Source organism: Cyclopterus lumpus, chromosome 25, assembly GCF_009769545.1.
Source record: "Cyclopterus lumpus isolate fCycLum1 chromosome 25, fCycLum1.pri, whole genome shotgun sequence".
Lineage (NCBI taxonomy): Eukaryota > Metazoa > Chordata > Actinopteri > Perciformes > Cyclopteridae > Cyclopterus > Cyclopterus lumpus.
Window position 1 is genome coordinate 247,417 of NC_046990.1, and position 25,249 is coordinate 272,665.

Genomic DNA, 25,249 nt, shown 5'->3' on the forward strand with positions numbered 1-25,249 from the left:
TGATAAGTTAAAGCCATACACTGCACCATACACAATGTTACCTTGTCATAGACTGAACCAGAGAGTAACGTGTATGGCACGACCAGCTCGATCATTAGGAATGTCCTGGAGCAGGTTGAATCTGGCCTTTAGATATCATACATTCATTCATATACACATGTGAACGGCCTCGTAATGAGGCACATGCTCGTTCTCCGCTGAAACAGATGCTCCCTCTGCCATCTCCACACAGTGGGTGAAGTTGTTTGTTTCTGGTAATGTGTTCTTGCAGTCATTTTTCATGCAGTAGTTTTGGCATAAAGGTTGTTGTGGTCACTAGAAAAAATATGATATCATGTATCATAAAATGCTATTGCAGATAGAGGTTAACACTCACAGTCACGAAAATGAAATGCGCCTTCGTTGTGATTTCACAAGCACTTTCGAAACCTTTCTGAACTTCTAATTTATGACCCTGCTTAGAGGAGGCAGAGCATGGCTCTTTGTTTCGCCATCTGCAATATTTCACAGTATTTCTCCACAAACTAATGCGGCCTTACTTTTGATAGTAGTTTGGGTTTGATTTATCTTGATCTTTGTATTGTTTCATTTGAAAGTTGCTTCAAAGTCCAAAGACAACATGTTCTCTGCTTCACTTCCAAAGAATGTGAGCTTTTCCAACATAAAATGTTTTTGTCCAACTAAAAGTAAATAATCTGTGCCACTTTCCTCTCGTAATGATTTTTTGTTTTTACAGATGCTTTTATCCAAAGCCATTTTGAAATGTAGGGATCCTGTTTTATACAGCAGATTTATATTTGGTTTATACTGCTGCCAACCAGCTGTATGTTTGATCAAGGGACACAAACACAATTTAATGTCCCTCCACGCTTTGAACCCACGGCGTGCCCTTTTGGCTCGGGCCCCGGGCCCCGAGCCCCGAGCCCCCCCTTCTTAGCAGTGCCCACTGAGGGTAATCCATCTGTGAGCGGTGTGTTCGGCTGCTTTTCCTGTACACAATGAATCATTTTTACGAAGGAGAAAAAGAACACAATTTGAAAACACCTTAGCATGTTCACTATCCTTTACTTGTGTCCATGCACACTGTCACGCTGTGCTTGTGGCACACGGATGCTAATCTGAAGTCAAACTAACAGCCTCTCCTCGGCCTTTCCATTGCAGATCTCTCTGCATGTGGATCAAATCAGAATTATCCGCTAATTGACAATTTACAGGGCTCGAGAAAATCCCTAATGGACTTGATATTAAATCCCCTTCAGATATTTAAAGTGTCTTTTTGGAGTGCCTTGCCGAAAAACCAGGCTTTTTCTTTTTTACAAGACGGCCGAGTTAAGCCCGTCAGTGTGTCGGAATGGGCCAGCCAAGCCCAGGCGGCTGTTAGATGGGATTATGGGTAGACAGTAGGGAAGGGCAGTGCGACGCAGGGGAGAAGGGAATGGCCAGATCTCCACTCAATGACTTCCAGATGGACCGCAGGCCCAGGTTCTCTCACTGGAGATACATACTGGGCTGGGTTACCTTGTGCTCCATACGGGACTTACTGTGCTTCTTTATAATGAGATTGACTGGGGTTTTATGTGGAAAGTTAGATAACATAAATTCTAATATGCCTGCCCGGCCCTTTAATGTACTGTTATGGCTTTGATCAAAAAAACCTGAACTATTAAACTGGGATCTGTGGTGTAACAACTGTTATTGTTCCTTTTAATGTCAAGAGTACCTTCCTTTAAACTTTGACTCTTTCCAGCATTTCCAAACTGCAAAACTAGTTGAAACTTTGTTTGTGTTCTTTACAGATCTGGTTGTCCCCGGCAGCGGTCCAGTTCTGCCCTCTCACCACTATTTAAAGCTGAAGAGATCACGAATGGTCATATATATATATATATATATATATATATATATATATATATATATATATATATATGTGTGTATAGAGTCTTTTTTTTGGTGGCATTATTTAGCAACAGCCATGTATGACCTGTATAAAACCGCTCTTCTGTTGTCAGTGATTACAGATGTTCAAATAAATCCAGAATAAATGTGTTGGGCCCTTTTACCTTATTGTCAATGACTACACATTCACGTTATGATTGGTCATATTGTAAACCTTGTCCATGTGGTTAATACAGAACAACCCTGGGTCTTGGAATGTATGTTTGAATCCTACAAAGCAACAGCAAGACGATATGCCCCCCATGCGTATTTCATTAAGCATGTGATGTGTATTCTTTATTCACATTTCAGCCGACCACAATCCTTCGGTAAGCAAAGCATTTCTATGTTGCTGAGCACTCGACTGTGTGTCAGAGTCCTGCACGTTGTTGTTCACCCTCCACACTGACAGCGCTTCCTTCACTGGAAAAAACATTGCGAGTGAACATAATCCAGGCAGCAATTATATTTCCTAATCGCTAGAAGGTTCCCATACCAGCGGTTGAGCGTGTTTTATCCTACGGACTGCAAATCACATAGTTTATTTTTAAGCTAACCATTTTGCAAAACATGCTGATGTGTTTTAGATTTTTGGATGTTGTCGTCATTCCATTGGTTTCCATTTGTTTCTATACTTCCTCTTGAAATTTAACAAAGTCGTTTGACAAAGAAATCCACTTTCTCAGAAAGTAATGCAGACTTCATGTTCCCTGAGAGGATTTACCCAACTCAAAGTGTCAAGACTCAGCCAATTGATTTTAATGCCATATTGAAATCATTAAAAAGCTCACAGCATTCATTCGACGAGGCTCAAAGGAAGACTACATCCTGGTACGGCCCTTTAAGCAGACCTCACTCAGTAGAACCCTCGTGAGCGACACTGTACTCTGACAGCTAAATGAACGTCTCATCACTATTATCAGGCAGCTCGTGGATCAGCTTTCAAGATAACCGGCTGGTGATTTGTTGATTTGAGTGGACGCTTTCTGTGAAGAGCCGCCCTTCATGTGAAATGCAGCAACGGCTGAGAGAAGATAGAGAAAGAGGTGCTGACATGAACCAGGACCTAGCCATCAGCATAACTCATGGTCTAATGAGAGCAATGCCGTGGATGCTCATGTGCTCGCCCCGCTGCCTCCACATTCCTTTCAACAAATGGGCTTTACCTCCATTTCAGCGTTTACTGATCGTAACCCAAGTGGATGGTCTCCTGTAAGGGCTTCTCCTATTGGACAAGTAGTGGTCGTGATATCATTGTGGGGCAAGTAACACAGAGTACAACCAGAGCAAGCAGCGCCGTATACTGAACGACTGACACAACAGGCAGAAAAGTCCACTAAGGGCCGTTGTTGTTTATTTACGCTATTATTATAACGCTATTATTATAACGCTATTATTATAACGCTATTATTATAACGCAAACCGTGATCTTTTCCTCACTAACCCTGCCAAGTAGTTTTGTCTCCTAAACCATGCAAGGTGTTACCTGTCCATCAGGACCATCTCAACATTCACACACCTCTGGCACAGACTACAGGAGCCACTTGAGGTGAAGTGTGTTGCCCAAGTAGTGGAACCGGGATTTCTGCCGACTGGATGCAGAAAGAATTCATTGAGCGAAAGACTTCTGGGCCGAAAAACAGCAACGCTTTTGAAGACCCATCAAATGAAGTGGCTTCTTTAGCATTATAGGTTTAATTAGGAGAGAAGTTTGCATTTAAATGCTCAGCTTTGGCATGTTACTGTGTCCATGACTGCAGGCAAACCAATTCTTCAAATGTATATGTGTATATGTGCATCTATATATATATATATATATATATATATATATATATATATATATATATGTGTGTGTATATGTTAGAAAGTGTGCAAGAGAAAACCTGTTAATCTCGGCTTGCAGTTGTCAATATAACAAACGTATGTCCACGATGAACTGTTTACACTTGATGCAAAATTAATAAAACAGCTCAAAAATGGATTTAATTGTAATCTCATTTCAAAGTGAGTGTAATGAAATGTAGTACAATGGTGGTCTTGAAGTGAATATAGCAAACGATTAGAGGTATGAAAATGTTTATTCGTCAGGTGTGCAAAAATGTCAATATATTCAAAAATATTAGAATCAAATGTGAAATAAAGGGACAATGCACAAATGCATGAGGGATCACCATCATGTCCTACAGGTTCTTTCCTTGGCAATGCTCTACCTGATGTAATGCTACACAGAGCCTTTTCTTTCAGCTTTCCTGCCGACTCAGGCGGTTTTTTACTTGCAGTCTTACAGGATTTCTTTCCAAGTAAGTCCTTTGGGAGTGGGATTTGTGTGCAGTTCTCTTTTCCAGTACTCACCATGGCTTAACAACGGTTCTTTAAGCCCGCATCTGGTTGCTGTCCCGTTTCCCTAAAATATAGTTTGGAGTCGTGAGTTTGGACCCTTGACAAACAACCACAAGTAGTATGGCTTGGTCATAAGCAAATGTCACACAACTAGCATGGACCTGTACACGGTAAATAAGACCTTTACACTAACAACTCTCGCGATGGACGTTCTTTTGGTGCACCTTTAACTTGCTTTTGTTACTCTGTATGTAAATCATGGAAAAAAACTCATTTAACTTTGAACTGACAAAAGTTTACAAGTATGGACATTTGATATGGAAAAAGAAAGACACTAATGCAGGCTTAATTTTGCATTTACCAAACGCAAATGACATTAAATTGCTTCATTATCAGATCTTAGTGTATGCACGATTCACTTTTCTGATATGATCAATCTCACTTGGACTCAATGCACTTTTACCCTATACTGTACATCAAGGAGTAGCACATCTCATGACTACTTAGGACTCAAAGCTGTGGTAACGTTTTTAATCTGTGATGTCTTTTGGACATTAACCCAGAGCTCCCCCTACTTCACAAGGCTGGTGGCCCTTTTCTTATTGTCAACAAAAGCCATGTAAATATCCAAACCACCAATGTATTGATCCTTCATATCAATAAGCAACACCGATGCACAGGTGAAGAATACATAGTGTTGATATTTGCTTATTTGTCATTGAGGCTCTGATCTCATCCTCCCCCACAATGCATAGCAGGGAGTGGGCCTGTACCTAGCTGATGGCTGCACTGCACTCATACGCTGTGTTGTCACGGCAGCATAGCCCACCCTGGACTTCTCATTGGATTTGTTGACAATAAGAAAAACATAGAATAACAGCAGCCTTATTCATTAAGCATGCTGTAGCTCGGTGGCGCTCCACAAGAACTGATAAAACCACCAGTGCTCAGTTAGGTGTACACACATCTAGGCCTCTCATTCTCCTCAAAGGCAAGCACACCAATTGTTGATTTTCTCTGATCTATAGTGTTGTCTGAAAAAATGATCCTAATTTTGACTTCAGGTTCGGTAGCTAACACTTCTTGGATAGTTGTTGTTACAAGTCACTGTCAGACTTTGAAGTGCAGCACTGGAGTGTTGAAAAACCACCCTATCTGTACATGTGCTACAATATGCAGAAGTAAAGAGGGTGGCCACTGTTCACCGCACAGTGTTGTATTCAATAGTACTTCAGGGAAAAGCATGGCTTTGGCAATGTGCATGGCTGTGGTTCATTATCATTGCTTGGCACCAGCAGCCCACAGTGGGGTGTTGAACCTTTATTAACTTGTACATTGGACACAACTGGTTCCTCTAGTGGTCCATGTTAGCCGTCAGTCCAGTGAGTCCCAGCGCTACTCAGCCCAACTTGGTACTGATAGGATGGATCCCGGATAGATATAGTGCCTTGTGTGGGATAGGCTGAGAAATCTCTGTGAGGCCGGAGTGGGGACCCTGGTTTCTTGTGGTACAGAGGGGGATGGCCTGACCTTTCTCTGGATCCGGAAACAGCTGGTGAGCAGGATGAAGAGGAGGATGAAGGAGGTATAACGGGCAGACCTCGCTGAACCGGAGCGGAGTTGTAGACTCCCAAGTCAGCCTGTGGTCGAGATGCCATGGAGGATGTGGGGTGCGGTACAACCTGCGTGACCGTGGCAGCGTTGGTGAAGTGAGCAGTGAAAGGCTGGTATGGGACAGCCTCCACGCTATAGCGAGGGTAGGGCTGCATTGTAGCCCACATGTTGCAATTTATTGAAGAGGAGTTGGTCAGGTCATCTGTGTCCCCGACCCCTGATCCAGACTCTGTCTCAATACTACCGTACATACAAGCTTCCCTAGAGGTGATCGCCTCAGTGCAGTACGGATGAGACATCAAGGGCGACTCATAAGAGGTAGCTGAACGAAGGTAATGCTCCTCTGAGACCACAGATGATGACTCCAGATATCCAAGCTCTAGGTGTCGGGCATTATCTGCAAATGGATAGAGTCAAAAACATATTTTATTTCAAACCAGGGAGTCTGATTCTGTTCAATAACTAAAAGAACAGCAGCGAAGAACAAACCTCTGTGTTTGAAGCAGTGGTACAGAAGGCTGGGATCTCTGCTCTGAGGGAAGTGGTTCGAGATGGGATCTTGAGGGTCTGAGTTCGACAAAGGAACCCCAGTCTCGTACTGATAAGAGGACAGGACTTGAGGGTGCCCTGTGAGAACTCCTGCTCCGAGCTTCCCTGCTAGGTGGCTATGCGAGGAGATGAGCCTCTGGCGAACCATGTTCTTTGAAATCACTGGATAATCTTTCCTGGACAACAAGCAGCAACAGAAGAGAAAGGGAATCAGTCTGCCATGCCTGTAATTCCACTCCGCAGTATTTCAAGTAGGCAAGGTATCTTTTTTTATATCCAAACACACACAACAATCTCTTGAAGAGCTGATGAGTCTTATTTTCCTGGTTCCTTTTTGTGTAAACATACCCCTGTAGTCTTGAAACGCGCAGATCTCCTTCTTCACTACCCCGGAATCCTTTGGCAAATGGATTGTTTTCTATCTTTAGCTGAGTGATCTAGAAAAATAATATTGAATTTAAGATGTCATTCTATTTGGTATCAACCAAATGAAGCTGAAGCAATTACAGGAATGTTCTTTGCTGTGGGGACAGGACAGCTGGCCCCAACCATGCACCCCTATGCACACTTTAAAAGTTAGATTTAAAAAATCCACACCGAGAAACATTTAAACTTGATTCACAATGATTGATTCATCCATACAATTAAGAGCTGACATCAACAAATGTTACTTTTGTATTTGTAAAACCAGGAATATTGCATACATTTTCTTTCAAAGTTGCTTTACCTTGTGGTTTTGATAAGAGGTTACAGAGATGAAGGCTGTCTCGTGAAAGGCATGAGTACAGTAGGCAGTGTTCTTGGATCCAAAGGCGTTGTTTTCATCGGCTTTCACTATGTGGAGTCTGGGCTGGTACTTGTGCATAGAGTTCAGGATGATCTGGGGACCAAGGTAACCAAGGTAACACATTTCATTCTTAGCTTCTTATATCAACGGTCTATGATCAGGACACAGTCGCTGTTCACCTCTTGGCAATGTTAACTGGATGAGAGAATCAATCAACACTAACTAGTGTAATGACAACAAGAGAAGATCATAATTATAAAGCTCATGATAATGATGACATTTCCCTTGAGGTTAGAGGCTATGGACATTGTGTAAATGTCATGAAGAATGAGTTTAGTATTAAGTGTTAACTGGTTTTAGCAGGTTCAGCATGATGATGGCCCAATTCCATAAGCCGACCCAGTAAACAAAGTGAACGACGATCACTAAACTAAACTGCTTTCTCATTGACGTTTTATTACGGTCGCAGTTTTAAACACGTGATTAACAATGTCAATTCAAACAAATATGATTAGGTAACAAAACGTTAGGTTTAGTAACACATCATGGTTGGCTTAAAATATGTTTGTTATGTTATTGAAGTTACTGACATGAAAATAAGTCAACATTGACTTTTTAGTTTTTACACTGTACACTGTTTGTTTGACTGCCCCGATCTCCCCATGCACACTTACGCAGACTCTGAGCGACTTATGGAAACAGAATTAAGGGAAAAAATACATTTCCCTTGAAAACGAAGTTTGGTTGTATGGGAACATACTTTATAAAATGTATAATAGTACGGCCTTGGAACTGGAACACTTAAATGACAGGCTGTGTTTTTTTATTTACGGTAAGATAAACAAGTAAATGTACATTTATTATACCGTTATTAGTATGAAGCACATCATGGAATCATACCGTAATAGATGTGCTTTCAGTGTTGAAATCACACTTTCATTCATTTAAAATTCCGTAAACTGCATAATTGCAGACAGGCATGCTAGGTGTTGCTCTGGAGCACCAGCTTCTCAGATGACAATAAATGGACACAGCTTCCCGTGCATTTGAACTATTGCAAGACCATTCCTGACTTCCTGGCCAGTTCACTACCCGTCTGACACACAACCATCCCATAACGTCAAACTATTTGAAATGAGCATGTTTATGGCTTTCTTTGATAGTATTGTTAGCATCGTATTGTATACCACACATGTTACCACCGTCCATTCCCTGCTAAATTCCCCATTAAAACATTCGATTGGATTGGTTTGATGCATTTTTTCATCACAGTTGATCTGGAACCTGAATGTGTTGTGTGTTAGCATAGCAGGTAGCATGTGCTGAGCATGCATGGTGTTTAGGTTGATTGGGTGGCTGCAGGTCCGCTCGCTCGCATCGGGCCGCTCACTGCAGCCGACTGCTGTGCTCGTCGAAGCGTTAGCAACAGTAAGGCAGGGTCATCACTAGTCCAGCTCTGTCAGGGCTGATAAGCATCAAGCTCTGCACTTAGGCTCCCCTCCTCATTTGCTAGACACTCTCCCAAGGAGCCTTGTCCTCGAGGGGTCTCTCAAAGAGAGGCAAAGGTTGAACCGGGCACAGGGAGCTCGGCTCAGGTTGAACACCGAATGGCCCGGTGCTCACATGCTCCTGTTGCTGAGGCAGGCGGGAGAGACACTGATAAGCTATTGGCTGGTTCACCAGAGGCTCTCTGTTGACCTTTGCCTGCTCTGCTGTCTGGCTGCTGTTTGAGGGTGATACTGGAGACTCCTGAGTGACTGTCTGAAGGTAGTGATCAGGGAAGCCTTCCTCAGATCAGTGAAGAGCTAAAGAAGGTATTTGCTTTCATCTTCCTTAATATCCCTGATACGGATATGTGCTTGTGATGACTTGTTGAAGCACAATTAGTATTATTGTATGACCATAGCATGTAATGGACCCAATCCTATCGCCAGACTAGAACATCAATATTGGATGATTCTGGATGATTGCCGCATAAAAGTCCTAATACTTCCATGCAATACTGACTGCTGGCATATGGATGACATTCTTTGCAATATTAGGCTGAATAACCCTAGAACATGAAGGAGAAGAGTGAGGATTACAGTTGAATAATGTGCATTGTACTGTATGGGAGTTCCTTCACTCCAGAGAGAAGCCCTGCCCTACTACACACCTTCCGATCTTGGCGTCACTGGGCTCTGTCCTCATTACTCGCCCTTATCACGGGGGAGGCACTCAACGCGATCTGACAGCAGGCCCCGCCACGGATCTAAGAGGTTATGAACCTAATGAGCCCGCCCATTGATGGGATGGCTTTAGACAAGCTATCCCAGAATCCCCCTGGGGAGCGCTGCCACAGGCGTACTTTTCACCTCACTACGCAGCCTCTGCCTCCTCCGTTTCTTGCATGCTTCCTCTCAGGAATCTGCCGGTGAAAAACACCTATACCTTTTTGCAGTTTGCACATGTCTCATGTAAGGTGGATGTTTTCGCTGAACAGAGTTCCAACATATTGTTGGAGGTGTATTTAATACAGGTAAAGCTGAAATTAATAAATTGCCTCTAGCTCTAAAATCTAAAAAGGATTTCACCTGTTTCACCCTGTTTACTGCATTGTGTTTGATTAGTAGGCCTGTTTTTTAATTGTATTTTACAGGTCAGATCATCAATACATCACTCATTTACACTATTAAAAAGACCTTCATCTTGAATGGGACTTGATTTGCTCTGGTTTGTGTCTTGTTTTTAGCCACAGTTGCACGAGGAATGGCCTTCAGCTTGGTCCACCACGTTGGTCCAGGATGAAAGATCTCAACAACCATTGGATGGATTGCTCTGCCATTTGGTACCGATAACCCAAAGGATCAATCCTCCTGAACCCATAACTTTTTCAACACTTGACTTACACAGTGAAATGTCTCTACATATTAGATTAGTACACATTTTAAGAGATAAATGTCAGAACGGTTTGAATACAATGCTAATTCATGCTAAGTCTTGAGTTATAGAAAGTACTAATATACTCTGCAGGTACTCACATGTCCAAAAGGGTCCAGGTGATTGTTTGTTAGCTTGAGCTTCTGAAACGACACCAGTTGCCTCATCCAGTGAGCTCCCGTGGCGGGGGAGTCAGGGTGCACATAGAGTCTGCCTGGCATTGCTGGCTCGGCTTTGCCAGCCACCATCCTGAAAACAGATGGACAAACGTGCAGAAGCAAACTGTGATAAGAAAAGAAAAAACGTGTATAATGTTGCCTCCAGCTGTTTACAAGAGCTAATGCTATTCAATATTTAAAGAATACATCTCGGTTAATCTAACATAGCTCACTAAACCTATTTGTCCCTGTCGCCACATGAATCAAGTCTCCTTTACCATAACGTAGCAATAAAGAGGCGTACGACAGTATTTAATCCCTTCGACTTGAAGGAGGTGGCCTCTGCTAATACATCATTACTAATTATGCTTCTCCAAGGTGTCGCTGAGGAACACCAGAACCCAACATCTGCAGGCCATGCCACAAGATCAGAAACAAATGGCTGTACAATAAAGTATTTTGCGTCCATTTCAGCTTTTCCATGCAAACCCTTTTTGTCCACCTATAGAAAGAAGGAGTGCCAGTTCTAATGTCATACTGATGGAGGGCTGCAATGTCATTGCCCCCAGGTACAGGGTCACTTTGAAAAATACTGAGTTCGGTCCAGAGACTTTTTCTCTTTGTCTCGTGCAGACTGTACTTGCAGTAAGGAGCTGGAGCCAGTGATGATGTGTAGTAACACGTATCTATCAAACTATGCCAGCCTTAGATTATCTGATCTTGAACAATAATTTAAATTTGAATTTGAAATAAAAAATAGTCTAAATTTACTTTTGTGTGGCAGTTGTGTCTCTTTGTTTTTCTCCATTCACCTAAAATGCAATGCATTTTAGGTGAATGGAGAGAATGATGGTCACCAAGCAGCAAGTATACATTACGACTCTCCATCCCTTTATCTCATGCCGTGATGGAGGGAGCATGGTTGGGCCTTTGCAGTGACAAGCTAAGGGACCTTCTGGCCGTGTAGGTTGACCACCGGCTGGGCCTAAACATTTGTTATACAAGTAGCTACAAACTGTAGCTACTTGTATACGTGGTGGTAGGCCACGGGGAAACATTTGGAAACTTACCACTTGTTATCACAGAACTTGTAGCGATGGTCATCAGCTGGGACAATGTCAATCAGCAGGATGTATTTGGTTTTAGGGTTCATCCCAGTCACTTTAACCTTGTAGCTGGGGAACATCCTCCTGTTGAAAAATGGCAAGGAATAGTGTCAGAAATGCTCTTATTTGGAGGAAACACTTGATAAAAAAAAAAAAAATGCTATTGATATGGTACCAATTTCAGGGACTAATAAAAAAAACTGCTTTCCCCAAAGGACCGTAGATGGTTGAGAGCATCGGTGGGCCGGTGACAACAGTAGTGAGTAGGACACGTGCACATTCTCACTGATGGTGCAGATGAAGATCGGATCGGCTCCGGGGAGGAGTAGGGTGAGGAGCTGCCTCTAAAGTAGGGTAAGGAGCTGCCTCTAAAGTAAGGTGAGGAGCTGCCTCTAAAGTAGGGTAAGGAGCTGCCTCTAAAGTAGGGTGAGGAGCTGCCTCTAAAGAAGGGTAAGGAGCTGCCTCTAAAGTAGGGTGAGGAGCTGCCTCTAAAGTAGGGTAAGGAGCTGCCTCTAAAGAAGGGTGAGGAGCTGCCTCTAAAGTAGGGTGAGGAGCTGCCTCTAAAGTAGGGTGAGGAGCTGCCTCTAAAGTAGGGTAAGGAGCTGCCTCTAAAGAAGGGTGAGGAGCTGCCTCTAAAGAAGGGTGAGGAGCTGCCTCTAAAGTAGGGTGAGGAGCTGCCTCTAAAGTAGGGTGAGGAGCTGCCTCTAAAGTAGGGTGAGGAGCTGCCTCTAAAGTAGGGTAAGGAGCTGCCTCTAAAGTAGGGTGAGGAGCTGCCTCTAAAGTAGGGCGAGGAGCTGCCTCTAAAGAAGGGTGAGGAGCTGCCTCTAAAGTAGGGCGAGGAGCTGCCTCTAAAGTAGGGTGAGGAGCTGCCTCTAAAGTAGGGCGAGGAGCTGCCTCTAAAGTAGGGTGAGGAGCTGCCTCTAAAGTAGGGCGAGGAGCTGCCTCTAAAGTAGGGTGAGGAGCTGCCTCTAAAGAAGGGTGAGGAGCTGCCTCTAAAGAAGGGCGAGGAGCTGCCTCTAAAGTAGGGTGAGGAGCTGCCTCTAAAGTAGGGCGAGGAGCTGCCTCTAAAGTAGGGCGAAGAGCTGCCTCTAAAGTAGGGCGAGGAGCTGCCTCTAAAGAAGGGCGAGGAGCTGCCTCTAAAGAAGGGCGAGGAGCTGCCTCTAAAGTAGGGCGGGGAGCTGCCTCTAAAGTAGGGCGAGGAGCTGCCTCTAAAGTAGGGCCAGGAGCTGCCTCTAAAGAAGGGCGAGGAGCTGCCTCTAAAGTAGGGCGAGGAGCTGCCTCTAAAGTAGGGGGAGGAGCTGCCTCTAAAGAAGGGCGAGGAGCTGCCTCTAAAGTAGGGCGAGGAGCTGCCTCTAAATTAGGGCGAGGAGCTGCCTCTAAAGAAGGGCGAGGAGCTGCCTCTAAAGTAGGGTGAGGAGCTGCCTCTAAAGTAGGGTGAGGAGCTGCCTCTAAAGTAGGGTAAGGAGCTGCCTCTAAAGTAGGGTGAGGAGCTGCCTCTAAAGTAGGGCGAGGAGCTGCCTCTAAAGAAGGGTGAGGAGCTGCCTCTAAAGTAGGGCGAGGAGCTGCCTCTAAAGTAGGGTGAGGAGCTGCCTCTAAAGTAGGGCGAGGAGCTGCCTCTAAAGTAGGGTGAGGAGCTGCCTCTAAAGTAGGGCGAGGAGCTGCCTCTAAAGTAGGGTGAGGAGCTGCCTCTAAAGTAGGGCGAGGAGCTGCCTCTAAAGTAGGGTGAGGAGCTGCCTCTAAAGAAGGGTGAGGAGCTGCCTCTAAAGAAAGGCGAGGAGCTGCCTCTAAAGTAGGGTGAGGAGCTGCCTCTAAAGTAGGGCGAGGAGCTGCCTCTAAAGTAGGGCGAAGAGCTGCCTCTAAAGTAGGGCGAGGAGCTGCCTCTAAAGAAGGGCGAGGAGCTGCCTCTAAAGAAGGGCGAGGAGCTGCCTCTAAAGTAGGGCGGGGAGCTGCCTCTAAAGTAGGGCGAGGAGCTGCCTCTAAAGTAGGGCCAGGAGCTGCCTCTAAAGAAGGGCGAGGAGCTGCCTCTAAAGTAGGGCGAGGAGCTGCCTCTAAAGTAGGGGGAGGAGCTGCCTCTAAAGTAGGGCGAGGAGCTGCCTCTAAAGAAGGGCGAGGAGCTGCCTCTAAAGAAGGGCGAGGAGCTGCCTCTAAAGTAGGGCGAGGAGCTGCCTCTAAAGTAGGGCGAGGAGCTGCCTCTAAATTAGGGCGAGGAGCTGCCTCTAAAGTAGGGCGAGGAGCTGCCTCTAAAGAAGGGCGAGGAGCTGCCTCTAAAGTAGGGCGAGGAGCTGCCTCTAAAGAAGGGCGAGGAGCTGCCTCTAAAGAAGGGCGAGGAGCTGCCTCTAAAGTAGGGCGAGGAGCTGCCTCTAAAGTAGGGTGAGGAGCTGCCTCACCCTATTTGCCCTAGAGGCATGCCTCTAGGGTCATGCCTCTAAAGAAGGGCGAGGAGCTGCCTCTAAAGAAGGGCGAGGAGCTGCCTCTAAAGTAGGGCGAGGAGCTGCCTCTAAAGAAGGGCGAGGAGCTGCCTCTAAAGTAGGGAGAGGAGCTGCCTCTAAAGTAGGGCGAGGAGCTGCCTCTAAAGTAGGGCGGGGAGCTGCCTCTAAAGTAGGGTGAGGAGCTGCCTCTAAAGTAGGGTGAGGAGCTGCCTCTAAAGTAGGGCGAGGAGCTGCCTCTAAATTAGGGCGAGGAGCTGCCTCTAAAGAAGGGCGAGGAGCTGCCTCTAAAGAAGGGCGAGGAGCTGCCTCTAAATTAGGGCGAGGAGCTGCCTCTAAAGAAGGGCGAGGAGCTGCCTCTAAATTAGGGCGAGGAGCTGCCTCTAAAGAAGGGCGAGGAGCTGCCTCTAAAGTAGGGCGAGGAGCTGCCTCTAAAGTAGGGGGAGGAGCTGCCTCTAAAGTAGGGTGAGGAGCTGCCTCTAAAGTAGGGTGAGGAGCTGCCTCTAAAGTAGGGTAAGGAGCTGCCTCTAAAGAAGGGTGAGGAGCTGCCTCTAAAGTAGGGTGAGGAGCTGCCTCTAAAGAAGGGCGAGGAGCTGCCTCTAAAGTAGGGTGAGGAGCTGCCTCTAAAGTAGGGTGAGGAGCTGCCTCTAAAGTAGGGTAAGGAGCTGCCTCTAAAGAAGGGTGAGGAGCTGCCTCTAAAGTAGGGTGAGGAGCTGCCTCTAAAGAAGGGCGAGGAGCTGCCTCTAAAGTAGGGAGAGGAGCTGCCTCTAAAGTAGGGCGAGGAGCTGCCTCTAAAGTAGGGTGAGGAGCTGCCTCTAAAGTAGGGCGAGGAGCTGCCTCTAAAGAAGGGCGAGGAGCTGCCTCTAAAGTAGGGCGAGGAGCTGCCTCTAAAGAAGGGCGAGGAGCTGCCTCTAAAGTAGGGAGAGGAGCTGCCTCTAAAGTAGGGTGAGGAGCTGCCTCTAAAGTAGGGCGAGGAGCTGCCTCTAAAGTAGGGTGAGGAGCTGCCTCTAAAGTAGGGGGAGGAGCTGCCTCTAAAGTAGGGCGAGGAGCTGCCTCTAAAGAAGGGCGAGGAGCTGCCTCTAAAGTAGGGCGAGGAGCTGCCTCTAAAGTAGGGCGGGGAGCTGCCTCTAAAGAAGGGCGAGGAGCTGCCTCTAAAGTAGGGTGAGGAGCTGCCTCTAAAGTAGGGCGAGGAGCTGCCTCTAAAGTAGGGTGAGGAGCTGCCTCTAAAGTAGGGGGAGGAGCTGCCTCTAAAGTAGGGCGAGGAGCTGCCTCTAAAGAAGGGCGAGGAGCTGCCTCTAAAGTAGGGCGAGGAGCTGCCTCTAAAGTAGGGGGAGGAGCTGCCTCTAAAGTAGGGCGAGGAGCTGCCTCTAAAGTAGGGCGAGGAGCTGCCTCTAAAGAAGGGCGAGGAGCTGCCTCTAAAGTAGGGCGAGGAGCTGCCTCTAAAGTAGGGTGAGGAGCTGCCTCTAAAGTAGGGCGAGGAGCTGCCTCTAAAGTAGGGTGAGGAGCTGCCTCTAAATTAGGGCGAGGAGCTGCCTCTAAAGTAGGGCGAGGAGCTGCCTCTAAAGTAGGGCGAGGAGCTGCCTCTAAAACCTCAAATCACCTTGACCAGAAGATAAAGTGGATGAAACCTACTTCTTAAGAAATAACTCCACCGAGCCAATGAAGGAAAATAATAACCTTTGAGGATCATTTTTCTGATGTTGTCCTCACTGTCAAAATCTCATATTTTCTGACCTGGTGATGATTTGTTTCCTTGCAGGCATTTATTTGGGAGGAGACTAAAATCCTCTCATACTTGTGAAACTGAGAGGCCATAAAAAATATGTGAACACACTCCATCTTTCATCTTTTAAATGCCTCCAGACTACAAGACAGAATATGTTAATATAGCACTCTAACCCATAAAACACATGAAGGGAGCTACCTTTCCTGACCTCTTCTGGGAACCAAAAACGTTTTCATCCCATCTACGCCAAAAGAAATTTCGCAAAGGGCTCAGGGCCCCTTATAAAGTCCTAAGTGGTTTTTAATGGCACCCGAGATCGGACAATAGTTTAGATAGCCGACTCGTCATTGCACAAGAGGCTACGGTCAAAAAGGCCTGCAGTTTATCCTTCAGCGGTGTCCTTGGCAACGAGATTAAACATCGGAGGACACCCTCATGAAAGGCTTTACATGCTTTCTGGGAAAATAGTGGAGCATCAAAACCCCTCTATGCATATTTGCTGTTCCGATTGGTGTAAATGCCCCTCTTCAAAAGGATCATAGCGCCTCACACCAGCTGATCATGTTACTGTAAATACTCCCTCAGTAAGAGAGAGGAGGGGGATTGACGGCAGGTCATTTAAATCTCTCTCCCAGGCTTCAAATCCAATCAGAGGGAGAGATCAGTCCCGGTATCATCCTCACCGAAGGACAGGTTAATCTTAGAGGAACATTCAAAGCAGACCTCTTCTCATCTCCGGCTCCACTCAACCATGCGGATAGTGTGTCAACACATGTGTGTGATATGGCCATAACTATATAGAGACGGGCTGTGCTCTTCAGCTGTCAGACCAACCTGATGCACCACAAGCGTTTACACAAGTGAATGTTGTTGAGTCAAAATGTGTCTTGGGTAGATATTGTTAACTTGGTTCCATAAACTAACTTTGATTTAACCCGTCAGAACACTTGAAGTCATAGTGAGGGGGGGGGGACTTTATAAATCCAGTGTATTAAGTGTTTAAACCTTTCAGCTGAACTAGGATTTATTTTTTGAGTTTTGCTGCAGAGGTGCGTGAAGAAGAATAGTATTTTAGGGTTTTTAGAACTTTAAGACTTTTAAGAACTGTCACTCTGTAACATGTAATTCACTCTAATTCATTTGAATGCAGCCCTATAAGAAACTCATAAACCAATTGTATGTACAAAGTTATTGTAAAACATTTTGAAATGTCAGCAATATATTGGAGGGTTGGAGGTGTAAAGCTAAAATTAATAAATTGCCTCTATGTTCTAAAATCACCCTGTTTACTGCATGTGGATGAACAGCCCTCAACATTGTTTTTAAACTATGGTGTGAAATCCAAAATGCTCTCTTCTCTCAGGTGTTTTGTTATCCATCCACTTAGCTCCGCTTCCTCCATTTTGCCCATATTTTAAAAATAACTAAATGTAATTTGATTTAAATCCCAGCAGTAAAAAGTGAAACCTGAATAGCACTGGGGTGTTATTCTTGTTGCAGTTGCACAACCGTTGCTGGAGTCTTTGGTTCATAAATATGATGGCATATTGAAAGAGATAACCAAACCGTTTATTGTGGGGTCGCGTTCTCTTTAAAATATCTGCTTATATTGGGCCACATGTTGCAATTTGGATTAACAGGATCAATTATTTCTTCATTGAATAGTTCAACATAGTATGTTGATATTGGAAGATAACGTACATTTACATTTGATCTATTGACCACCCTTATTGTATCTATATGTAACTGTTCTCAGGCAAAGGGACTGTCGTTGAGCTGTCTGTCTGTAATCTTTTATACATGTGATGAAAAATGGTCAATGTTGGTGCTGCATATCTACGTCTATAAAAAGAAATAAATGTAAATCAAGGTATTGCAACTCTAGTCAACTGATTTTCAAAGGCAGACAACATGACGGCATGAATATACACACGGTGGTGTGACTAAGTGAGTGAGTTTAAGAGGAGCATGAGAAATGGAAGTCGGAGAGTGTGTGTATGATATCAGTGTCAGGGCGTGTGTGTGTGTTTCTGTGCCCAGCCAGCTGTTTCTCTTAACAATCCCACATGTTTAGGCCTTCCAGTGATCCAGTCCCTCTCTGGGAATCTCCAGTACCACGGTAAGATCAAAAGGAGTGTTGGGGGGTGGGGGGGTGGGGATGATGAAGCGCCACAACCTAGTAGACCGGCCTACTGTGGGCGCCGGATTCCTCTTATCAACCCGCCGCCGCTCTCTTGACGGGCTGTGTACAGAGAGGGAGAGTGAGGGAAGAGCTGCACGGGGGCTTTGAAGAGGGAGGATTACGCCGGCACAATGACACTCACAATAACAAGCCCACTGGTCCATGGGAGTTCATCTCTGAGTGTCGGGAGATGTGGGATCCCCTGCATGGTGCTCTGCATCTGTACCTCTGAATGTTACAACTGTGAGGGGGGCCCTTTTGAAACCGGGACACCCCTCTATTAGGATTCTTCATGGCACCCCGTTTCACAAATATGATGTTAAAATACTAAATGTCACTTTTTTTCCTTTATTCTTCCTTTTTAAACATAAAGTGCCCAGTGTAAAACATTGTTTCATAACCTTATATGTATTTACACAACCTGAAATGTCATCATCATTTATATACATTACAATATTGTAGTAAATATTATATAATAATATTGGTATCTGCAATCATACACTCCAGTATTATTTGGATCAAAACCAAAATTTGAGGGGAATTTCTTTGAGACAAATATTTCCATTTCTTGCTCTGACTGGAAAAAGCAGGAAAGTGTGCAATGCGTTACTACGGCAACCCGGTAAGCGTGGACTACCAATGTTAGCTGCATCATAACCACATATTTAACGGGAGGGATTTCTATGTTTATTCCCTCTTTCTGATGTTTTTATTTGTTCATTTGAAAACAAATATAAAAGGTCAGGGGTCACCCACTATACCCTGAAAGGAAGCTCGGCTTCATCCCAATAACATCCCGCTGTGAACACTTTCACTTCTTTATGACAATGATTACAGTAGAATCATCTTGGATTGTTATTAGCTACATAAAGGTTTCATATGCAGTTCTCAGTTCTGCATATATTAAAATATATATGGAATAAACACATCATCCACAGCCAACGTGGAGCTTTCAATTCTATTATGATGCTGGAAAGTTTAAGGGATAACAATGCATTGTTAAATTGTCAAATCTGAATCTGGAACGTAACTAATACCATTTCTCTGTCTATGGTATTAGTACAATGTTTCCCTCTGAAGAGGAAGTACACTAATTACTATACAGTTGAGTTGTTAATTAGTATAATAACAATAATAATAATAATAATAATAGTACGCGCTTTGTGGGCCTTTTGTAAGTTAAGTTGGGGTACAGTGAGTGTTCCTATCTGTAAAGCATAATGAATCCTTTCAGTTGGTGAAGTCCTTTAGATCCACAGAAGGACTTTCCTCTTCACACTCGGGGTCTTATCGCCATGTGACTAAGCTCCTGATTGAAACACGTTGCCGTGGTAGCGAGCCACAGCTGGACAACTGGACCAGAGAGCTTCTCAGTTCCCCCGTGATGTTTTGGGTCAGGAACCCTCAAGAAGTTACTAAATAAATTGTAAACGCTCCAAAATTATTAACAGGATGGAAAAGAGAATACATTTCAGCCACAACATATTACATGGTAAAAGTGGGGTAATCATTTGATAATAAAGAGTTAATAATTAACTAATACTATGTAGTTACCGAGGTTTTAATAGCTTAGAATTAACGATGGGTAAGAAGACTGAAATGTAAGTAACAGAGTTATAAGTTTATTCATATCGTACCAATTTTTAATTTTCATGCAGATATTATGCTGGCAAAAACATCAACCATTATTATGAGTTTATTACCCTATTTACTACATCTACCCAAATATTGCAGTGACATTACCATTTTATCGTACTGAAATATGACTATATTAGTACTAAATAGTTTCTATCTCTAAATGTGTTTCCACATTATTAAGCTTTGTTTTGGTGTGATAGTGCTCAGATATGTTATTACCATGTTATTACCGAGCTGTAATGTAAAGAGATACAATCCTCTGGTTTTATTACGATCAATGCTTTTTCTGGTCAAATACGAGATCGGGGTACTTTTACAGGGCTCAACAATCGAAGGAGGAAAATAAATCGTTGATCTCACTGCGTCCGACAGGACCGACCAGCTCCAGAACATCACACCTGCATCATCTGCATGTTAGCAAGGTCACAACATTGACCTCAAGGTCAGCTTCCTGTTTGATGCATGAAGCCACGGCTCTCTTTAGCCACATGTTTCAGTTCCTTGTCAAGCAGAACTTCTCTTTGTTGTTTGTCTCTATCTGCGCTAGTTTGTGATGCTATCAAATAAATAAGTCTCTTAAATAATTTGGTTTGTTTCATGATGTAACATCTGACTCTGTCACTGTTGATGCCATACAATCAAACAACCAGGCACAGATTTTCAGATGTTATTAATGATTATGATGATGAAGGTAATTGGAGCCTGGTTTAGATTATTTCGTTACATTTTCATGTCTGCATTGTGATTCATATTTGAAACATTTTTGGTGAATCACTGGAAATGAATCACTTTACTGAAGGAAAAAAAAATATATAGCATAGCTCAAAATGCACTATTCATAACATACTTCAATATTACAGCCTGGCGTTGGCTCCTGGAGGATGGAGCCCAGAGTAATGTGACCTTCAGCGGGTCTGCTGCAGACTGACGGTACTGGAGGTAAACCCAGACAGCTGCACGGCTAACCTACTGCAGCCCTTCAAAGGGCTTTAAGGCTTCAGAGCCCACTTCATCAGCTGGACAAGGGAAAGCCCATCTCTTATGCAGCATTAAGAAAAAAGTGTGGTGACCTTTTACATTTTTTTACTGGAAAAAAACCCATCCCATGAGGAATGAGAGGCGGAGAATGTACTCATTCTCTGGTTAATGTCCGAAGGCCTCACTATCTAATCCTCAGGTCGCATTAAATCCAACAAGCCGAGCAGTCATTTGTGTTTTCAATTATGTATTCACTGCTGCAGGAACGCTCTGTCTCTCTGGAGGGCCAAGTTACAACTGATATATGTTTCCACAGAAAGGTAGGACACTCATTTTGTATCAGAAATTGACATTTTCTTTGCAATTTTCCACAAAATTACAAAGAATTTGAGCAGCTTTTGATACAAGAAGGTAACTCGTAACATGCAACATCAGCTCCTCCAGTCCTCGTGTGTGTGTGTGTGTGTGTGTGTGTGTGTGTGTGTGTGTGTGTGTGTGTGTGTGTGTGTGTGTGTGTGTGTGTGAATGAGATGAGCATGGCACTGTGGCACACTTTGCATTTCAATTCATGGTAAACATATGATCATCTTATAAAGATATGCATTGTACTAATTAATATAACCAGTAATTAGACATTACACAACACAGTAAATTAATTAAGACATTAACATATTAACATCGACAATGAAAACATAAATATGAAATATATAATGGAAGAATACGTTTAAAAATGTGCAGAACAAATACTTAACTATTGATACTTTTTTTTACAGTTTTTACTAACAAGAAAGATCTGAACTTAATGAATTAATAGAAAAGCAGATATACATTTCTCTGTAATCTAAGTAGATTAGCTGTTGGCGCTGCATTAAACATGCTTTTTGAATAACTGATGGAGGGTGTGTGCTTTACTGACCGGCCTGCTTTGGTAATGATCATCTCTGTGCCGGCCTCATGGAACTTCTTCCACAGCTCCCTCTCATGAAGAGCAACCTTAATGTTCTCAATGTTCTGAAAGAGAGCAGGAAGCACTGTCACACTCACAAATGTCCTCACCTCAAGCTCAAAGGAATGATGTGTCCTTTAAAGTATTAACCTATGAAATACACTATGCATCCATCTGCTGTTCATGGCACATGGAATATCCACTCCATCTTTTTTACTGCAACTTATTGATTGAAGTATTTCATTTGTGTTGACACCTTAAAAGGATTCATCAAAGAGCTGGGTTCAGGTTGGTATAATGCACCATTTATTGTAAACAGATGTTCCCGCATCAATTAAGTTCCAACTACCTGGAGAACCCCCCCCCCCCCCCCCCCCCCAGTATTACAGTCCACGAGCTGCAGTCATGTGGACTCAAGGGTGCCCGTCTGTACCTGGTCGGGCTCACTGGAGCTGGGAATGCTGGGAGCTGTGGAGAGGCCCAGTCGGGACTGGTCTGGAAGGAGATCCGTCTCCCCACCGGACTGGACCCGGCTCATACATTCATCCGTCACAGCTGAAAGCTTCTCCTGCAGCATCTCTGTGGGATCAGACAAATAATCAGCTGTCAGAGTTCCCAGTGAGATGTGATGTCCACTATCATGGACCCTGGACCCTGGACCCTGGACCCTGGACCCTGGACCCTGGACCCTGGACCCTGGACCCTGGACCCTGGACCGTGTAGCCCTGCAGCATTAGTCACTGCCAGGCTCAAACACACACAGCCCGCCTGGCCGAAGACTCGATGCTGCCGCCCTCCCCCGATGAGCGAGGGGCTGTTGGCCTCGGGCCAGGAGAGTACGCATGAGCTATTAGATTACCAAATACTACATGCATTTTGCCAGGGAATTTGTTTTTATGGGGAATACAGCCAAAATTATAATTTATGTAACTTATGTCATAAGAAATATATATTTTCCTAAAAAGCATGGTATCAGCAGGGTTGAAAGGAATTATGATGTTGACTTGCCTGTGAAAAATCGTATTTAGACGCTTTCTTTGTATTTTCTTTTCTTTTCTTTTTTTCTCCATTTTTACTTTTTACATTTTATAATAATGATAATATTAATGCTTTCAGTCAAATTAGTCTTTAACTTTGTGTATTGTGCGTTTTATCTCTTTTTTAGAAAATGAATTACACTCAACATAAGAGTGTAGGGAGGTGGAGAAATAATCTGTAACAATACATATAAAATGTTTTAGGAGGCACTGGATGTGTATTATAAATATGATATTAATATTCTAAAATATCATGGTTATTCTTAATATGGTCTGCAAATTGCAGATATTACTTATTTCATATATAATCAGTATAAATGAAGGCAATACCGACTCACTATCAGATTAATATAATGAAACATTTAGATGCTTTTCACTCATCTGCTCCTCTTAGGCACAAAGAGGTCACACGAGCAGCACGGCCTCATGCCGTATGGAGAGCTCCATGGTCCAGCTCTCCTCCCGGCCTCATGCCGTATGGAGAGCTCCATGGTCCAGCTCTCCTCACGGCCTCATGCCGTATGGAGAGCTCCATGGTCCAGCTCTCCTCCCGGCCTCATGCCGTATGGAGAGCTCCATGGTCCAGCTCTCCTCACGGCCTCATGCCGTATGGAGAGCTCCATGGTCCAGCTCTCCTCACGGCCTCATGCCGTATGGAGAGCTCCATGGTCCAGCTCTCCTCACGGCCTCATGCCGTATGGAGAGCTCCATGGTCCAGCTCTCCTCCCGGCCTCATGCCGTATGGAGAGAATCCAGCTCTCCACTGGTACAGACGTCAGACTGCTGAGCTCCACGGCGGCTAACAGCAGCTTAACGTCTAACATTGGTCGGAAAAAATGTGGAGAAAAGCCTCAGCAGTGAATCACACTTCCTGCAAACACAGCAGTGGTAACTAAAAGTGCAATTAGGTGTGAGAAGTCATGTGGAGCCTCTAAAGGGTACTTTTAATTGAACGGTAATAGCACGCATTTCCAAACTACATGGTTTAGACTTTTTAAACATTACAGGACCAAAAGAAACTGGTGAAACTACCCGAAGTCCAAAATGGAGGCTGTATTTATCATATTTGTCATAAGTCCTCCTCCCCCTCAACCTCAGAACCACTGCAGACTGTCTTTCACACACTACTTCATAACCCCACATCTGTCTCCTCCGGCTTCACGTGGGCCTCAGGCTCTCCGGGGTGGTCACTGTGAGGGCCTCACAATCATTTACTGGGACAGAGATGCTCTTTTCTGTCTTTCACACTGACCGTATGTTCTCATCACCGTCTCATTTGTGAGCTCAGTTCTAAAATATGCTGCCAATCTTCCTGAAGAAATGACCAGGACACCCAGAGTCCACGTCGTGCGTGGGACCTGTTGCTCGCCCCTGGAGGCCCGGCCCTGTCCCCGGCCCAGGGCTGCATGGGCCTGTAAACACTGAGCGGCCATGAAAGTGGAGAGGCGCCCACTGTAAACTGACGGAGACATTTGTGAACGCTAATAAAGATAAGGGCTGGCTGGGAAGTGACCGCAGAGGCTTTTTCTTTTTACAGTGTGAAACTTTCACTGCTGCCTTTAACTGAGCGGCCCGAGCAACAACTCTGACTCTACAATATATCCCTGTACACAATATGCCTTTTTCAATAAACAATATATCCCTGTACACAATATGCCTTTTTCAATAAACAATATATCCCTGTACACAATATGCCTTTTTCAATAAACAATATATCCCTGTACACAATATGCCTTTTTCAATAAAAAATATATCCATGCATGCGCACAATCCACCTTTTTCTTCTAGTAATGCCTTGAAAAGAAAAGGAAAAACATGAAAACTGAAGTTCTGTTCTAAAGTGCTGTTAAATATTTGAAAGCCCCCACTGTTACTTTACAGGTTGGTGGTGGAAGTCATGCTGCACACACACTCTGCACTGAGCACATTATTCAGCTGCAACAACAACAACAATAAGTAATCCTTAAAAGTTGAATAATAAACGTGTGTGTGTGTGTGTGTGTGTGTGTGTGTTAACGGACACAGCTGTAATACATTTCAATCTGCCGACATTTTGTGTCTGCAGCTCTGATGATGAAGGCCATAAACAGGAAGAACAAACAACAAACAACAATATCCGATGATGAATATGTGAATACAGCTCATAAACAGCCCGAACAGCGTGTTCCAACATGTCTGATCAGCGCAGTTGGACGTGTTTAATTACACGTCACTAACACGTCACGTGCTGCTGGACGGGACTTTTTGGAAAAGCGCCAGAGATTAAAATCGAGGTGTGACATTTCATATAACATTGAAATGTTTTTTTAAAGATGAAATGAGTGGCCCCTCTCGCCGTCACGCGCGGCTCCATCGAAACAATGGAAGGCCGAATGAGGAGAACTAGAACCCGTTCAACACACACATTGTCTTCTTTTTGATATTTCTAATATTTCATTACGTTCAAATTTCCATCTGCTAATAATGGCTAACATTTAGGCAATACATTAACACCTAGTACTACTCATACTACTACTCCAATTAGTATTGGTAATAATAATAATAACGATAATAATAATAGTAATAATAATAATAATAATAATAATAGTAATAATAATAAGGTTAAATTTAAGGAATTCATGTACAAATAAAAATAAAGGTTTCATCTGTAAATAATAATATTGTTTAATGTAATTATAGTGTTACATAACAATAACAATGCAGGGCTTCTGTGTGACAAAAACGCAATAAAATGCACACCTAACAAAAAGAAAGACTAATATTGTTATTCTAATTTGCTGGTCCTCTTCACGCACGCTCTCCGTGTTCTGCCCATAACTGTCAGATTCAAATCTCCCATCAGATGGAGCCTAATCACCAGCACTGAGCCCGTTTTATGAGTTCACAGCGAGCCTCTACTGTACCTCGTGCG

The 25,249-nt window shown here is 44.0% G+C and overlaps 2 protein-coding genes across 5 annotated transcripts in view; one reads left to right on the forward strand and one right to left on the reverse strand.

The window, feature by feature from the left end:
- The window catches only part of brip1 (BRCA1 interacting protein C-terminal helicase 1), a 96,327-nt gene extending 94,461 nt beyond the window's left edge, over positions 1-1,866 (forward strand). For all 4 annotated transcript variants that reach the window (XM_034529131.1, XM_034529130.1, XM_034529129.1 and 1 more), the window contains exon 26: positions 1,797-1,866. In XM_034529131.1, coding sequence (XP_034385022.1) covers positions 1,797-1,847 — 51 coding nt within the window. In that variant the 3' untranslated portion in view covers positions 1,848-1,866. The remainder of the gene's footprint in view (positions 1-1,796) is intronic.
- A 3,773-nt stretch (positions 1,867-5,639) lies between these two features.
- tbx4 (T-box transcription factor 4) lies at positions 5,640-21,878 on the reverse strand. The gene is made up of 8 exons (XM_034528480.1): positions 21,735-21,878; positions 21,272-21,366; positions 11,370-11,489; positions 10,243-10,390; positions 7,163-7,315; positions 6,784-6,872; positions 6,376-6,611; positions 5,640-6,283 (listed from the first exon to the last, which is right to left on the reverse strand). Exons 1-8 carry the CDS (start codon positions 21,876-21,878, stop codon positions 5,640-5,642), a joined length of 1,629 nt encoding a protein of 542 aa, XP_034384371.1.
- Positions 21,879-25,249: the final 3,371 nt, after the last annotated feature.